General features: G+C 40.1%; 1 protein-coding gene and 1 long non-coding RNA gene across 10 annotated transcripts in view; both read right to left on the bottom strand.

The window, feature by feature from the left end:
* Nucleotides 1–14,005, bottom strand: part of SMC5 (structural maintenance of chromosomes 5) — a 78,907-nt gene extending 64,902 nt beyond the window's left edge. For 3 of the 9 annotated variants that reach the window (XM_059656877.1, XM_059656878.1, XM_059656884.1), the window contains exons 1-2: nucleotides 13,130–14,005; nucleotides 7,975–8,116 (exon numbers count right to left, since the gene is read on the bottom strand). In XM_059656877.1, coding sequence (XP_059512860.1) covers nucleotides 7,975–8,116; nucleotides 13,130–13,305 — 318 coding nt within the window. In that variant the 5' untranslated portion in view covers nucleotides 13,306–14,005. Of the gene's footprint in view, nucleotides 1–7,974; nucleotides 8,117–10,312; nucleotides 10,379–13,129 lie in introns of those variants that run through there. The other 6 variants (XM_059656876.1, XM_059656875.1, XM_059656879.1 and 3 more) reach the window with 5 other exon arrangements.
* LOC132211981 (uncharacterized) lies at nucleotides 4,462–7,957 on the bottom strand. The gene is made up of 2 exons (XR_009447617.1): nucleotides 5,791–7,957; nucleotides 4,462–5,546 (listed from the first exon to the last, which is right to left on the bottom strand). It is a non-coding gene; the product is annotated as an uncharacterized LOC132211981 (long non-coding RNA).
* Nucleotides 14,006–18,999: the final 4,994 nt, after the last annotated feature.

Raw genomic sequence — 18,999 nt, 5'->3', positions numbered from 1 at the left:
AAAAAAGGGAGCTGTATGATGACATTCCCAGGTCAGGAGATCAACATTCATTCAATAGCCTTTCTGTATAAAAAGCCCCTTCATTGTTTCCACTCACAAAAAACAGTAATAATATTAGTTACCATTTATTACCAGATAGCCTCTTACAAAGCTCATAAGTGGTACAGAGCAAGGATCTAAACCCAGGTAATCTGGTTCCAGAACCAGTGTCCTTAGCCACACTCTCAGAGAGAAGAACACAAGCCAGTGGGAAAACAGTTTCTATAGAATAATCACAAAGAAATATATACCCAATCTCATTACCATTGGAAACTTCAAAGGAGTTGCACAGATTAAACATTATTAACAACCACTCCAATATTACTTATCCTGCTATGAGTCAGGGCATAAGTGTCACCACATATTTTTTTGAAAAAGAGCAATATACAGAATAAATACAACTTAAGTACAATGTACATAGACTGAGCTAGTTTCTATATGTATATGAGCATAAGCATGAAAACAGACCCTGGACCTAAAAAATAATCAAACTGGTTCTTAAATCAGACAATAAGACACCTTGCAAATAATTATCTTCACAACTGAGTCCCAGGAAGATGAAAAAAAACACTTGTTTGCACTGGCCAGTGTGGCTCAGTTAGTTAGAGCATCGTCCCGTGCACCACAGGGTCTCAGGTTTGATTCCTGGTCGGGGCACATGCCCAGGGTTCGGTTCATTCCTTGGTCAAGAGGATGGGAGGCTTACAGCAGGCAACCAATGGATGTTTCTCTCTCTTCCTCTCTGCCCCCTTCCCTCCCTTTCACTCTCTCTAAATATCAATGGAAAAAATATCATAGGGTGAGGATTAACAAACACACACACAAAAATGTTTTTTAACCCATAGTTAAAAGATATTCTTCTCTATTACTAATAGCTTCTAAACACTTTCTGGTCAATCATCTTCAATCACATTAAATTGATTTTTGTTAGTGTGAGGATAGGACTCAATTTCTTTTTGTCCTATCTGGGTACTCAGTTGTCTCGGTACTATTTATCCCCATACATCTACAATGTCAGTTCTGTCATAAGTCAAGAGTCTACTAATCATGATTTTATACCTGGGATTTTCATTGTCACATCACAGGAGTCTATTTTATAGTCCTACATAGCACATGTCTTAAATTACTGTAACTTCCTATTAAGTCTTGTATCTGGTAGGACAAGTTTCCCCATTTTTTTCTTTCTCTTTAGGAGTATCTAAGCTATTCTTTGGCCTTTTGTTCTTCCATGTAAATTTTAGAACCAGTTTGTAATCCTATATAACAGGGGTCCTCAAACTTTTTAAACAGGGGGCCAATTCACTGTCCCCCAGACCATTGGAGGGCCGGACTATAGTTTAAAAAAAAACTATGAACAAATTCCTATGCACACTGCACATATCTTATTTTGAAGTGAAAAAACAAAACGGGAACAAATACAATTATTTGTATTTGCATGTGGCCCGCGGGCCGTAGTTTGAGGACCCCTGCTATATAATAAAAGCCCAAAGACTGAATGGCAGAACGACTAGAATGACCCGTCAACCAGTCGCTATGATGTGCACTGACCACCAGGGGGCAGATGCTCAATGCAGGAGCTGCCCCTGGTGGTCAGTGTGCTACCACAGTGGGAGCACCGCTCGGCTGACTAGGATGAGCAGCTGCTCCCACTGCAAACCCCGGGCCGAGGGGCAGGAACACAGGCTGTGATTGTCGCCTCCTCGCTCCCTGCCGCCTCCTCCGGATGCCCACAGGCTGCACTGCACTGCTGCTGCTGCTGGGCTCGCAGAGCTGACCCCAGAGGCTGGGAGGTGGGTTTGTGGCCACCACGGGACTAAGACCTACTCCACTCCCTCTCAGGGCTACTGTCCTTGGGCCGGCCCCAATCAGGTCCCCTGGAGAGGCAAGTGCTCCGGCTCCATAGAAGATGCTGGACCAGGGAGCAGCCTCTCAGAGGGCAGGTCCACAGCTGCTCGGCTGACTAGGATGAGCGGCACTCCCACCAATCCCTGCAGGCCATGCCCCAGTGCACAAATCCCATGCACCGGGCCTCTAGTTTCCTATGAACAGTGTTGCGACTTTGGTGGAATGACACTGGATATGCAGATCAATGTGAAGAGCAAATATATTAGGTCTTCTTGCCCATTAATATAGTGGTTCTCTCCATTTAATCAAACTTTTAAAGTTTTTATTTAATTTTTGATTGATTTTTTTTTTTTTGAGAGAGAGAGGGACAAACATTGATCTGTGTTTCCACTTATTTTTATATTCATTGACTGATCCTTGTATGTGCTGATCGGGGGATCAAACCCGCAACCTTGGTGTTTTGTGAGAATGCTCTAACCAACTGAGCTACTCAGCCAAGGAAATCTTTAAAGTTTTTATTTTATTTATCTTTATTTTTAAAATATATTTTATTGATTTCAGAGAGGGAGAGAGAGAAACATCAATGATGAGAGAGAATCATTGATCGACTGCATCCTGCACGCTCCCTACTGGGGTCAAGCCCACAACCGGGGCATGTGCCCTTGACTAGAACTGAACCCGGGACCCTTCAGTCCCCAGGCTGATGCTTTATCCACTGAGCCAAACAAGCTGGGGCAAAATTTTAAAGTTCTTAAATAAAAATTTTATAGTACATGTCTTTTATTTATTGCTATGTAACTTGTATATTTCTGGCTATTATAAATGGTATCTATTTTTAATTGCATTTTTCTGTTAATTGTTAAGTGTACAGATATGCAATTTTTGCTAGATATCAAGCAATCCTGATAAAAATCCGTATTAATTCATCAGAAAACTTATCTAGAATTTCTTTTGTGGTTTTTATGCAGATACTCATATGACCTGTGACTTGAGTTTTGTCTTTCCAACCTGTATCCTTTGACAGAACTTCCAGTACAAAGCTGAATAGCCATGGTAGTGTAAGCTCGACTTATTCCTGAATTTGCTGTGCATTTTTATAGATATCTTTTTTAAAAATACATTTTTATTGATTTCAGAGAGGAAGGGAGAGGGAAAGAGAGATAGAAACATCAATGATGAGAGAGAATCATTGATGGCTGCCTCCTGCACGCCGCCTACTGGGGGCTGAGCCTGCAACCCAAGCATGTGCCCTTGACCGGAATCGAACTTGGGACCCTCCAGTCCGCAGGCCGACACTCTATCCACTGAGCCAAACTGGCTAGGGCTATAGATATCTTATGAAATTAAGATCCCATCTATTCCTAATTTGCTAAGAGTTTTTAACTCATAAATTACTGTGGAATTTAACTGAATACTTTTTCTCCATCAATTGAGATGAGCATGCAGTTCTTTAAAACATGATACATTATATTAATTTTTCTAATGTTCAATCAGTCTTCCATGTCTTAAATAAATTCAGTTTGGTCATAATGTATTATGCATTTTATGTATTCAATTCAGCAGGCTAAAGTTTTGCTCTTCTTTGATATTTTTGCCTCTATATTCATGAGTGATACAGGCTTATAATTTTCTCATTCTTTCCTTGATTGATTTTGGTACCTAGAGTCATATTCTCTACATAAGAAATTATTGCTGTTGAACTAATCCATAATTATCTGGTGTTCTAAGAAAAATGCAACAGCTCATTTTTTCTAATTAGAGTCAGCTTCAATAATTTAGTTGTAGAAACCTATATATTCACTTAAAAAAATTTAAAATCTATTGGCATAATTTTGTCAATATTCTCTTATAATCTTTTAACTCTCTACTTCATTCTGATAATGCCCCAGTGGTGATTATTAGGGCAGTTCATAAATATTCTGGTCTCCAAGCCCATGGTAGAATTGCTTTTGCTCATTTTCTCTGATACAAGTTGTGGCTTTTTGACTTCTTAGCCTCGGTACCTAAGTGACTACAAAGGGCCTACAAATAGTAAGGGCAAGAATTAAACTTTTGCATTTAAATTTGGGCGTTGTTTGGATCACAATGTTATATACCAACTATTACTTTTTTTCATTCCTTTGTATTTTGTTCTTTACCCACCCCTCCACTTTATTTTCTCAGAAGTTACTGACTTCATTAGTCTTTTTGAAAGCAGGTTTTGGTTTTGTGGTACTTATATCATTGTTCATTCTTTTATTAATTTGCTCTTATTTTTCAATTTCCATTAAGATTTTTCTTTGACCTATGGATTATTTTTTAATTCCAAACAAATAGAAAAAATTTAATTATCTTATTATTTCTCTCTTAATAGCATTGTGGTCAGAGAATATGGTCTGTGTGATTAAAATTCTTTGATATTTTTGGTATTTGCTTTATGGCTCAGTATATGGCTTTTAGAAATGTTCTATTTATGCTTAAAAAAGAACGTACCCATTCCAATTGTTGGGTATAGCATTTATAACCTGACCATTGATTCAAGCTTAATTGTTGATCTCTACAGGGGTACAGATTTTATTAAACTTTGCAGATATTGCATTTTACTTTTTTTTTTTTTTAACAAACTGAAGTTTTGTGGCAACCCTGTGTTGAACAAGTCTATGCCAAAAATACCATGATTTGCTTAACGCTCCTATGATGGTTAGCAATAAAGTATTTTTTGACTAAGGTATATACACTGGGTTTTTTTTGTTTGTTGGTTATTTTTTTTTTTAGACATAATGCTATTGCACACTTACACTACAGTATAGTATAAACATAACTTTTATATATGCATTGGGAGACAAAAAAATTAGTGTGATACTCGCTTTATTGTGATGGTTTGGAATTGAACTTACAGCATCTCTGAGGTATGCCTATATTCTTACTATTTTTTATCTCACTGATCTATTAATAGCCCTCCCACTGTGATTATGCAATCTGTTCATTTCTCATTGAGTTCTGTTGATTTAGCCATGGCAGGCTTGGCTCAGTGGTTACAGCATCAGCCCAAGCACCAAAGGGTAATGGGTTTGATTCCTAGTCAAGGGCATATACCTGGGTTGCCAGTTTGATCCCCCACCCAGGGTTGGGAAGTGTCTCTCTCACATCGATGTTTCTGTCCTCCCACCACCCCCTAAAAATTAATGGAAAAAATATCCTCGTGCAAGGATTAGTTCTGCTGATTTTGCTTATGTGTTCTGGAGCTAGATTATGTGAATTCAAGTTGAGAACTGAACCTTTCATCAATAGTAAATAACCAACTTTATCTCCAAAAGTATTTTTTACTTTAATGTCTATTTTGCCTGGTATTAATTCAACTATGCCTACTTTCTTTTGCCTGGTATGTATTTTTTATCCTCTTACTTTCAATTCTAAATATGCTTATTATGAATAAAATAGCATTGAACTGTTTCTATTTACCTACACTAACAGACTTCCTCATTTAACAAGAATTTAGACAATTTATATTACAATAACTATATTTGCATGATTTTAAAAACTGTATATAGTTTTTAAAATATATTTTTATTGATTTCAGAGAGGAAGGGAGAGGGAGGGATAGAAACAGCAATGATGAGAGAGAATCATTGATCAGCTGCCTCCTGCACGCCCCCTACTGGGGATCGAACCTGCAAAGCAACCTGAGCATGTGCCCTTGACAGGAATCAAACCTGGGACACTTCAGTCCTCAGGCCAATGCTCTATCCACTGAGCCAAACCATCAATGGCTAAAAAATATATATTTTTATTGATTTCAGAGGAAGGGAGAAGAGAAAGACAGGAACATCAATGATGAGAGAGAATCATTGATTGGCTATTTCCTGCATGCCCTCTACTGGGGATTGAGCCTGAAACCCAGGCATGTGCCCTTGACAGGAATCGAACCTGGGACCCTTTAGTCCACAGGCCAATGCTCTATCCACTGAACCAAACCAGCTAGGGCTGCATGATTTTTTATACCATCTTATGTTTTTTAATAATCTTATTTTCTATATTCCTGATTCTTTTCTTCTCTATTCTCAAGACTTCTGGGTTGTTTGAGTAGTGTTTTGTTTTGTTTTTTCTCCCCTCTCTCTTTCTACTTCTTTACCTTTCTTGTTTGGAGGATTTATAAATTTCAACTGTTTTAGTGGTTTACCCTAGAAATTTTAAGATGCATATTTAACTTAATAAATTCTGAAGATAATCAATTATCTTAACTTCCCAACACCACAAATCCATAGAATATTTTAACTCTGATCACTCCTTCTAGTTGTCCAGAATGGGCAACAGTTAGTTTTATCTTTTTTATTTAAACTTTACAAATTAGATATTAGTGTTATTTGATGGTTTCTATATAATTTCCTCACATTTATCATTTCTTTGCTCACCATTTCTTCTTACATCTTAGACTTTCCTACTGGGACCATATTCCTTCTTCCTACATTATATACTTTCAAAGTTTCTTTAGTGAGAAACTTTACTCTTTTTTCTTTGTCTCATCATTCTGAGAACATATTACTACTGTGTTTGATATTCTTTAATTCACTAGTTTGTGTCTATGTATTTCTTTTATTTATACTGTTTGAGTTTGAGAATTCAAAATTTCAACATTTCTGGAAAATTCTTATTCCTTCTTCAAATATTGCCTCTTCCTTAAATCTATATTATCTCTCATATTACATTAAAAAATGGATTATCATCCTTTACCAATCATTTCTCAATCTTGATTTTTTTCTTCATTTAAGAAAAAATTTCAAGTACTTTAGTTTATAAATTCTCTTCTTAAATGTGTCTGCTTTGTTGTTTTACCCATCCATAAAGTTTCTCTCTTCAATTAATGTTTTTTAAGTTCTATTTGATTCTTTTTCAAATTTCTAATCTTTTTGTTACTTATTCCTTTGTTACTTTTTTTAAAAAAAATACACATTTTTATTGATTTTAGAGTGAGGAAGGGAGGAGGAGGAGAGAGAGAAACATCAATGGTGAGAATCATCACTGCACCCCCGCCCCCCCACACACACACATACACACACTGGGTATCGAGCTCACAACCCAGGCATGTGCCCTGACCAGGAATTGAACCATGACCTCCTGATTCACAGGTTGATACGCAACCAGTGAACCACATTGGTGGGGGTCCTTTGTTACTCTTACAGCCTTATTTTATTTCCTTACACTAAAGATTCCTAGTTTATGCTGTCTATTTATAAGCTTTGTAGGTTTGATTGTGTAGTCTGATATTTTTGTTAGCTTTTATATTTGGAGATTCATTTCCTCCTATGTTTTGTTACTTTTGGTTAAAAATTCATGAATTTCTTAGGCCTTTATGTTTGGATAGTTTTGAGAACTGAAGTTATTTTCCTTAAGAGAATTTGCATTTGCTTCTGCCAATGCCTGGAGATATTACTAACTGTGACCACTCTAAACTAAAATTACAATTTATGATATTTAGGCCATAAAGGTTATATGAATTCTGGCCCCAAACATGTATTAAGGCTTGTGGTTAAGAATTCATTGGAAGAGTTTCTTTTTTTCTCTACTATATTCAGAGTTAACAAATGAGAAGAGTAAGCAACCCCACTGTCCCATTCTGAGATGTTGTTTTCTGTGCTACACATAGTACTTAGCTTCTAGTTTTCTCTTCTGCCCTTTCCCACTACCTTCAGGGCCCCCTATCCCATGGGTCTAATTCAAAGCCAGGCTTTAAGGTAGAAGGTAAGCAAATACCCCCAGGGAAACAATTCTAGAGCTTGCTTAAGTTTTCAGATCCACACTATTTTGTTTTTGCCTGGTAAATTTACTTCACACCTTTTTACAAGCCCAGCAATACATTAATTAAAAAAAAATTTTTTTTGACACTATCTAAGAATTGCAAGTATTGTATACTTGGAGAATTCTCTCCATCTATAGCCTTAAAATACTTCTAGAAATGGCAATGTCCTCCCAGCTTCTCTATCTGACAACTTCATTATTTAATTCAAGCACTACACTTTTGCTATACCCAAGAAACTGAAATGTAGAAATGGATTTCTTACTAAAGCAAGTAACCACTTTGAAATTTTTAAAAAAGTACTTATGTTAACTCACCTTATCTGCCCGTCCCATGAAAGCAGGTTTGCCTGCTAATCCAAGGCAAATGGCACACACAATGCTGGACTTCCCCGTTCCATTAGCTCCAATAATCATATTCAAGTGGGGTCCAGGGCACACTTCACAGATATCATATGTTCTGAATTATAAAGAGGTGAAATTACTGGTTAATGGGGGGGATGAGGACACATTTGTAATACCTTAACTAATAAAAAACAAAAAACAAAAACACAGGTGAAATTACTAAGCAGAGAAGAAGTGAAGAATATTTTCTTTGCAAAAGCATTTTTTCTTTCTTTATATTATCATCATCTATAGGTTTACTCAAATCCCTTTAAAGCCAGCTAATCTTACAAATTTAATGTTATTTATAGGTTGTTAATAAGCTACAGGGAAAAAAATCTATTAATGGAAAAAAATGAAAAAGCCCATTTAACAACATAAACAAACAAACAAAACAGAAAGACTCACAGAAACAGAGAACAAACTGATGGTTGCCAGACTGAGTGTAGGGTTGGAGGCTTGGTGAAAAAGGTGAAGGGAATAAGAATACAATTGGTAGTTACAGACCTGTCATGGGGATGTCAAGTTCAGAATACAGAATATAGTCAATATTGTAATAACTATGTAATGGAGCCAGGTGGGTTCTTGAAATATCAGGGACTCCTTTGTAAAGTATATGATTGTCTAACCACTATGCATACACCCGAAGCTAATCTATCTATAATAATAAAAGCATAATTTGCTAATTAGACCAGACGTCCTTCTGGACGAAGCTGGGGCTGCGGGGGAAGCCCAGGTCCCAGGTGTCAAAGGGAAGCCAGTGCTGGCAGCCGGGGGAAGGAGGGTCTACTCTTGCATGAATTTCGTCACCTCTAGTATAAAATAATACTGAATGTTATTAAAAAATAAAATTTAAGAACTAAATAAATAAAATGAAAATATCATTAGAAAAATAGATTTCATATGCCTGTTTCAACTATAATTCTGTTGAGTAAAGCAAAACTTGACATTATTTATTCTTTTTTAACAATCATAATACATGAAATATATCAAAGCTACTATACAAATAATTTTTTAAAATGTTATGTAAGAGAAGCCATGGCTCATCTGTAAGCTGTAGATTTTACATTTCATTTGTTTTAAACTAAAATGCTTAACAGTAACTTTATACATCCTAATATTTGAAATAATCCAATCAAATTGTTTTTATTCTGATTAGAAAACTGAAGATATACTGGTATATCAACCCTATGATTTCATTTTATTATTAATTTTTAAAAATTACATCCAATTTCCTTGAATATGCTGCCAGAGATTCACCCAAGGATGCATAGTCCATGTTCAAATAGAACTTATTCCTATGGGAGGAAATAAGAATGAATCAACACCAAGTACTTCTATAATATTCCCTTGTGCCAGAAAGTTGCGTGCTGTCCAGCACTCTACCTACATCGATAGCATCTAATCCTTATTAGTGGCCAGGGACAGCTATGGCAAAATGTGAAGCTAACTCTGACTCATATATTTTCCTAGCTTATTTCTGAATACCCTGAATTAAACCCCATAAATAACATCCTGTTCCCACAACTAATTCTCCAAGAATAAATGTTTTACCTGCTACTAATCTGCTAACTATAGTGTGGGGCAAAAGTAGGTTTACAGTTGTTCTTATGGAAAACAATAATTAATAATACAAGAATAAACTGTTTTGCATACTCACAACTGTAAACCTATTTTTGCCACACCCTACACATAGATAATTTAAACAAACACATTCAACTTTAATACTAAAAAAATGAATAATTTTGAAATGCCAGGTGGTAATAAAAACAAAAACAGGTAGTAAAGGAGAAGTATTTTCTGGCAGGTTTCCAACCCCACATTTCTACACAGCATCTATCTACTTTTTTCAGGAGCTTTATTCTGTTAGCAGCTGGGTCTTGAAGGAACCCTCTATAATGGTTAAAGTAAAACTCTGGGAAACTTCACACATCTGGAAAATTACCTGAGGTGGAATTTCTTAATCCCAACACACAAGCCCTATTCTTTTAACACTTGAATATTCTGCTGTGAAATCTCTGCACAACTCTTACTAAAATAGTGTTGCTACTGGTATTTACGAAAACAATAGGAACAACAGAAAAAGGCATGAGAATTCATGGTCTGTACATATATATTACAAACAGGAAGAGTTGCCAAAAGCAAAACAAAGCCTTTGCATTTAAAATAATTGTTCTGACTCTACATTATGTTTATTGGGAATTCCCTTTCTGTGACTTCCCTTTCATCTAAGCTTCCCTGAAACAGCTATTGTCAAAGGCCCACCTCTTACTAGTTTATCTACTTTGCCTGGTATCTCAAGTATTCTCTACAGCCTCAGAAAGTCAGCCCAGATGACCTATAAATGAAATCACCACCTCAATAACTTTATTTGGAAGTCCCACAACTGTCAAACTTAACACATTCAAAATGAAAGCCATCATCTTTGTCATCCAAAACCACTCTCGTGATCTCTTAGTGAATGTTATCATTCAGAAACCTAGGCATTTGTTTTGAATTATCTTTGATTCTACCATTTCCTTAACCTCTACCCACAACACTCCATCAATCACCCAATCATGTTGGTAGACGTGCAAATCTGGTGTCACTTGTTAAAAAAATTAAGAAAAATAAATAGGATCCTTAATAATTTAGCTCTCTCTAGCTTCGACTTTTTCTCCTTTCTATCTCCTTCCCCTCTTCTCTAATCAGACCTCTAAATCATATTTATGATGAATTTCTTTCAGTTTCTTGACTTATTTTAGGCTTCCTTCCTTTCTCCAATGGAGCCTTTGCACATGCTGTTCCTGCTACCTAGAAATCTTGCCCTCCACTCCCAACCCCACTGACTTGGTTCACGAATAGGAATCCTTCCCTTGACCACTCTTTTCCAGAACATTTTTTTTCTAAGCTTATCTCTCTTACTTCTTTCCTAAAACTCAGAAGTCCTTTCACTGTGAAAATAAAACCTCACCTCGTTCTGCATTTTCCAGCCATATTTTTCCTTCTCTTCACATCTAAGTTTTACTCCCTCACACTCATTCATTCTTCTCTGATCTGCAAAAGTATTCTTCTTCCACTGCTCCATCAAAGGGTCAAAGATTTCCAAATTCTTGTCAGGATGGCCGAGTGGTCTAAGGCGCCAGACTCAAAGATTTCCAAATTCTTAATGCAGTGGGCTCTTTTTCAGTCCTGTTATCTGACTTCAGCGTAGCAGATAACTTTGAAACACTCTTTTTCCTTGGCTTCTTGATAATACTCTCCTACAGTTCTTCTCACCTCCCTGAATAGTTCCTGCTCAGCCTGTGAATTCCTCTTCAGCTCACCCTTAAATATTGGTATTCCTCCAGGACTTTCTACTTGGCCTTCTATTTCTCATATTTATACTTTCTTTTGGGCAATCTCAACCATTTCTGCAACTTCAACAATTACTTATATGCATGATTCCCAAATCTCTCATCTGTTCACATCTTCCTGTAAGCCTCAGACACTTAAAATACTGCCTATGGAAGACCTTCCCACCCCCCACCCCCAAAGAAACTTGAAGTCACAGGATCTAAAAGGCGCTTATTATTATTATTCTCTGCAAACTGTTTCCAGTTCTGAATAATACCATATCTGACCAATTAGCCAATGCTGCAGTTCTCCTTTACCCTAATGTTTCCCAATTAATCTGCTGCCTGATTCTGTCAAATTTCTTGTCTTCCCACTCCTACCTCCCCAGTGCTACTCGACAAGTTCAAAACCTGATCCTCTCTTGCCTTCATATTGCAAAAGTCTTCTTGCCCCCAATCTTGCACCCTTTCTAATTCATCCTTTACACTGCTTCCAGAGTAATATAAATCTCATGCCATTTCCTAGAATGAAGCTGGGATTCCTTACACAGTATCTAACAGACCCTCAGTATCACCCATGTTCACATGTTCTCTCACACACATCCTATGGTTTACTGAAATACCTGATGCTTCCTAAATATAACAAACTGTTGCAGGCAGTTCCTTCGGTCTACAGTCCTCTCCCCTTCTTTTAAGATGTTTATAACATCCCTACAAAGCCCTTTCTCACAGCTGTGAAAGACAGTAACCAGTCACCCTGTGTGCCCCCATGCCATCCTGATGTATACATTATTATGGTAGGTAATTCATTTGATGATCTTCCCTGATCTGGATTCAAATAGTAATTCAGAGAATTGTTGCGAAGAAAGAATGAGAGAGCACTGTATAAATAAGGCACCTTCTTCCATAGCTGGCATGATAGGTACTTGAAAAAAAAATGTTGCTGTCATTCCAACTGTTTCCCCTACACCACTCTGTGCAAGCTTAAAAAAAAATCTTGATCAAATGAACTTGCAAGGTGCTATACTAACACGGTAGTCAAACATTTTATTAAATTCTAAAATGATTATGATTAGTTGTCTGGAGGGAGAGAAAGGAACCAGGGCAGAAAAGTGGATCTGTAAGGGTCAAGGGTCTGTTGGGAGGCCCAACCACTGAGAGCACGGGCTCATTTTCTTGTACTTTGCAACCTCCATCCCGCACCACCGTCACCATTTCTGTCCACCTGGCCACTGCCACATCATCACTACCGCTGCTTTAACTGTTGCTTCCAGGGAGTCCCCGGACCCACAGTTTTGTGATTTACAGATGATGTCCTTCCTCTGCAGGCCGTGACTTGCAGCGGGCAGAGATCTGAGCCCTACTACGTGCACTGCCCGGCCAATGACGCCTTCCAAAAACGTTATTATGGTAGGCAATTCATTTGATGATCTTTCCTGATCTGGATTCAAATAGTAATTCAAAGAATTGTTGTGAAGAAAGAACGAGAGCGCACTGTACAAATAAAGCACCTTCTTCCATAAATGGCATGATAGGTGCTCGGAAAAAAAAAATGTTGAACGAATAAAACCAAAACAAAAACGCATCACGCAAGACACACGCCTCGCACACCATCACATCCATCCATCTCCACAGCCTGCGAATATCTGTGCGGGTAACCACGCCAGACCCACCAGCCAGGCGCACATCCACCCACCCGCGCACCCACGCGCGCACACGCACGCAGCGTGCGCCCCCAGGCCCGCTCGCCTGCCCCGCGGCCGCGGGCCACTCACAGGAAGTTCTCCATCGCGATGCGGACGATAGAGCCTTCCACAAAATGTCCGGACAGCGACAGAGGCGGCGCCGAACTCTTTTTCTTGCTCGGGACCTCCGACGAGGGATCTTTCGGAAGCGGCCTCTTGGAGGCCAGGGGCGTGGGGGTCGGGGTCTTCCCGCTCGAAGTCGCCATCCTGGCGTCCCCTCGGCCCCACGGCGGCTTCCGGTCCCACCGACCTGCACGCTCGGCGCCCTGACGTCCCGCTCCCGCGCGAACTGCGCGGCGCACGACCCTGCCCGTGAGCCCGCCCCGCGCCTGCGCAGTCCAGCCGGCGGCGTCCGTGGGCACGCCCCGCCCCGCCCCCTGGGAGGCCTCAGGTGGGGGGTCCGTGGGGCAGGCCTGGGAGATCAGCGGAATGCGGCTTCCGGACTTTCTTCTCTGTACTTTCCTGCCATTTTCAGATGGTGGTTATTGTTACTTTTTTAATTTAGAAAAAGAGGTCCGCTTCATTTAGTATTTTGAAAGCCCTTTCAGCGCTCGGAGGAAGCCGACCCGCGAGGGGACGGAGGAGGCGTTTGCAGCGGGTCCTGGTTCGCTGAGGACCGAGGCAGGCGATGGCAGACAGGTCTTGCGTGGATTCCGCCCAAGTGCGCCGGGACGCGCAGGTCTTCGGCTCTTCCTCGTCTCAGTGTGTTCCGTTGGCTTTCAGTCAGGTCCCGGTGACTTAAAAGAAATAAAAAGAAAACTTCCAATGGCTCCGTGCCCAGTGGCTCCCTTAGAGCGCCGTGCCAAGTCTCCGCGCTCTCCGGCGGGTGAAGACTGCGTCGCCCAGGTTCTTCCTATTTATTCCCTGCGCTCGCTCCCCGGGTCCTTATTAAGACTTCCTCCTCCCAAGGTTTCTAGGATCGCGGGAACGAGAGTGCCCTGGCTTCCTTTGGAGGGTGCGTCCACTTACACCTGCGCGCGTTAGCCTGGTTAACCCCTTCGTTGAAGACGGGGGGCACCGCGATCGTCACCCGACTAACCATGTGTCCTCGAGAGTCTTGGGCTGCCTGCCTCCTGCCTGACTTGGTGGTTGGGAGAGCGAAAAAGAACCAGCAAACCAACCAACGGAGGATAATTTCAGGCTGTGAGAGGTGCTGCGAGAAGCGAAAACGATGCATGTGATGGGGGAGGCACGGAAGGCCTGTCGGAGGAGGTGCTGTCTGCGCGGAAAGCCACGGAGAAGGAGCCTAGTGCCTGCGTGAGCAAAGGCTGTCCCAGGCCAGGACAGACGGATGTGCAAGCAGGTGGGGCGTTTGAGGAACAGAGGCCGGCGTGGCTGCGGTGCAGTCAGCAAGCTTGCACAGCTCCACTGGGCCCACCATGGCACAGCTGAATTTTATTTGAAACGCAACGGGAAGCCACCGGGTGGTTTTCAGCAGGAGAGGGACTGGATTTGGACGTTTTAAATGACTTCTCTGGTTGCTGTTTGGAGGCGGTCAAGGGTAGCAGTGGGTAGGCGATTGAAAAAGCCCTTGCGGCCCGAGTCGCTTTGGCTCAGTAGTCACAGCTTCGGCCAGCAGCCTGGAGGGTCCCAGGTTGGATTCCGGTCACGGGCCCGCTGACTTTGGTTGCAGGCTAGAGCCCCGCAAACACAATTGATATGTGTGTCTCTCACATCCATGTCTCTCTCTCTCTCCCTTCCACTCTTTCTAAAAAACAACAACAAAAAGCAATGGATAAATATTCTTGGGTGAAGATGAACAGTACTTTGATAAATAAAATAGAAAGCTATTGCAGTAGAACCCCAGTAGAACCCCAATGCTCCTTTCACCGGTCTTTGCTTTCTCCCCTCATGCACATAGAATCTGCACTCTCTTCAAAGTTATAACCAAAGAAAAAAGAACGAGTAAAAAGCATGTGAACTTGTCATGGTTACTAAACATTTTTTAAAAAGCAAATTAAAGAATAATTTGAAAACTGTCAAATGGCAGAAAACAATAAAAATACTCAGTGCTTAAGAAAGGGCACCACTATACTGTTGTTAGATAAGACAAAGGTCTCAGGGTCTGGGGAGTTTTTACTAAATGCTATGTTGCTAAATGCTAAAAGGTAGCACAGTATTTTGAAGACTCAGCTGCAACTTGTTGAGTTTGACCTGAAGTTTATCCAGCTGCAAAGAAGAAAACGTGATTAACTAAATAGTGCGTAACAGCAATGGCTAAACCTCTGTTCTGGGAGACAGAACTTTGGATATGAATCCCCTGTCTCCTTTACTTGTTGCAAATAAATAGAACTACCTGAGGACAACCACATCTTGTTCTTGAATAGGATATCCCAGCCAGGGAACCCCTTGAGTTCAGTAGCACTATCATTCCTTACATTGCTAATACCAAAAATAAATAAATAATTAAAAAAATAAATAAGGTGTTACCCTGCTTCAAGAGCCTTAGGAGAGTCAAATTCTTTGAAGAAATGATTACATCTGGGGGAATCTATCCTAATGGGAAAATAATATAGACAGTGGTAATGAGAATTGAGGGAAGAGAAGCAGTCTGATCATTTTTGCACCATCATAATTTCTATAGTGAATCAAATCGTGCTTATAAACTTGAAATTTAAGAATGACCCCGAACTTGTGATGACCCCACAAGTGCACGTACACTATGAGTTGTTTAATCAGCCAGCCAGTTATACTCTGCCATCATCCTTTAAAAAGGAAAATTTTGCTTCTAATTATAAAAGCCACATACGCTAAATGCAGTAATTTTTTTTAAAAAAATATATTTCTTTATTGGTTACAGAGAGGAAGGGAGAAGGAGAGAAAGATAGAAACATCAATGATGAGAGAGAATCATTGATGGGCTGCCTCCTGCGTGCCCCCCACTGGGGACTGAGCCCGCAACCCAGGCATGTGTCCTTGGCCGGAATCGAACCTGGGACCCTTCAGTCTGCAGGCTGATGCTCTATCCACTGAGCCAAGCTGGCCAGGGCTAAATGCAGTAATTTTTTTTTAAAAAAATCCTCACCGAGGATATTTTTTCCATTGCTTTCTAGAGAGAGTGGAATTGAGGGAGGAGTTGGGGGAGAGAGAGAAACATTGAAGTGACATGAGAGAGACATCGATTGGTTGCCTCCTGCACAACCCAGGTTGGGGAACTTGCAACCGAAGTACCCGCCCTTGAGAGGGTCAAATCCAGGACCCTTGGGGTCTGCAGACTGATGCTCTAACCACTGAACAACTTGCCAGAGGTAAATGCAGATAATTTGAGAACACACAAAAAACCAAACACACAAAAGGAAAAATTATTCATAATTCTTTTTTAAAAAAAATATATTTTATTGATTTTTTACAGAGAGGAAGAGAGAGGGATAGAGAGTTAGGAACATTGATGAGAGAGAAACATCGATCAGCCGCCTCCTGCACACTCCCCACTGGGGATGTGCCCGCAACCAAGGTACATGCCCTTGACCGGAATCGAACCTGGGACCCCTGAGTCCGCAGGCCGACGCTCTAGCCACGGAGCCAAACCGGCCATGGCAACCCAGACAAGTCACTGTTAAGATTTTGCTGTATTTTTTGACATCTTTTTTACTTGTACATGTATGGTTTGCTCCTTTCATTAGAAAAAAAAGTGATACCACACAAATTACATATATTATTATTTGACCTCCTTTTCTCACTGAATATATTATGAATATCTTTCCATGACATTAATTTCTATGACATAATTTTAAGTAACTATATAGATGAACCATAACTGATTTAAATCTCTTTTGTTGGGCTTTGTATAACTGGAATTTAGCATGAACCAAGGATATTCTGCAGACTGTAATGGCTCAGTGCTACCTAACATTCTTGAAAAATTTCATGCACCCATAAACATATGCACACTTATCTTGCCACATCTGGATTCTTTAATTCCACTGATGAAAACTGCCTGCATTGCAAAGAGTAGTGGTTAAAGAGGCAGAGGGATAAGGTCTTTAGAACGATTATAAATTAGCTAGAATGTGTTAATGAGTGAGTGAGGCACAATAGCTAATCCTACACTTCCTAGGGTTAAAAGTCCAGTCATCAGCTGAATTCATCACCCCATCCTTGCTAGCTAATAGGCAAAATAATTGCATTTAACATTCTACAGACCGAGGAGTAAGTGACCAGGGGGCTTTTATTTTTTTTTAATTCTCACCAAGGATATTTTTCCATTGATTTTTAGAGAGAGTGGAAGAAAGAGGGAAAGACAGAAATATCAATGTGAGAGAAACACATCGATTGGTTGTTTCCTACATGCACCCTGACCAGGACCCAGCCCAGGGAGGAGCCTGCAACCAAAGTATGAGCCCTTGACTGGAATCGAACCCGAACCCAGTATCCTTTAGTCTGCAGGCTGACGCTCTAGCCACTGAGCCAAACCAGCTAGGGCACCAGGGGCTATTTTGAGTGACGGCCTTTCATTCTGCAGAAACTTTAAAACTGACACAAACAGAAAGCTGGCAGAAAGGGGCAGAGTCAAGGATTACACATTTCATCTCACCATCAAAATTCCATCTTCAGTGCTTGTTCTCTTTCTTGGCTGCACTTCAAGCCCTTGATAATGGTGCCACAATAGCAAGAAGGGGGACAAGATGCATGGAGTGGGACTCCGCTGAGACGTCTCGAGACATTTTACTCTTCTAACAAGAACCCTCACAGGTTAACAGGAATCATCTCCTCTGGTTTATATGCCAAGTAAGAGGACATACTACGTTTGCTTTTGGCAAATTCTTAAAGTGAAAAAGTGAACCCTCATGGCTTGAAAGAGAGGGAAGAAGTCAGATGCTAAAACCCGAGTCTTTGGCACCCAGGAACAAACCTTCTCCCACTCCCTCCGCCTTCCTGCCACGTACACGTTCTAACTATCTAGTTAAAGAACTCCTGGGGAAGATCTAGGCAGGGATGAGGAGTTCCGGGGAGAAGCAGCACCCTTCCCCAAGGGACCTAAAACCCATAGAGCAAGATTCTGCTACAGATAAGCTGTTTCTAACGTAATACAAAACAATTAAAATACCTACTTATACTGCCGTCATATTAGTATTAGAGTTGTTTGTAGTAATAGCTGTAGTATTAGTAGTAATAGCTAAAACCAACAGCACTTACCACACACCAAACTATTGATCCAAGCACTTTTCCATAATTCATTTTATATTCTGTATCAATGTCTCAACAGATTTGCCCCTTTTTTCAAATTGCCATCTCTTGGATACAAAAAACAACTTTAAGACTAAAAAAAATCATTAGGAATTAATATTAGATTTCAGAGGTTCTTTGTGATGTGTCATGATAGAAAGCCTAGAGCTAAACCGGCCTTCAATTCTTTTGAGAATATAAAATGGGAGAACAGTATTAACTTGCTCCAGAAGGAATTTACCTTTAATTCCTTCATGAACAAGGTGCTAAAGCACCATGTGCCATCCCCTCTGCAAGTCCTTGCAAAGTGAAGTGACAGTCCTTGCCCAGCCTCGGTCAGGAGCATCCGGGGGAGAGCAAGGGTTTCTTCTCACTCCCTGTTCCTTCCCAAAGGAAAGAAAGTGGGTAATTGTTAGAACTGTGGAGAATCTGTTGAAATTAGTTGTATGAATTATTAAATTCAGTCCTATGGTATTTGTCACCAAGAGTGACATTTCATCCCGGCATCTCAACAAGCTGGGATATTGCTGAACTCTCCCATAAACTTGGTGGTTTTAATTTCTCACTTCCATTGCTTTGATTGGTATTCATAAAACTCTTTTTTAATAATTAAAGTTGTATTTTTGGAAGTTTGAAAATCCAAAAAAGCATTAAACAGAAACTAACATCCATTCATCCATATATCTATAATAATAAAAGCATAATATGCTAATTAGACCAGACAGCCAAACAAC

The sequence above is a fragment of the Myotis daubentonii genome, chromosome 11 (genome assembly GCF_963259705.1).
Source record: "Myotis daubentonii chromosome 11, mMyoDau2.1, whole genome shotgun sequence".
NCBI classification, from domain to species: Eukaryota; Metazoa; Chordata; class Mammalia; order Chiroptera; family Vespertilionidae; genus Myotis; species Myotis daubentonii.
Note: the sequence above shows the minus strand (reverse complement) of the source record. Positions and strands in the feature narration are given on the sequence as shown.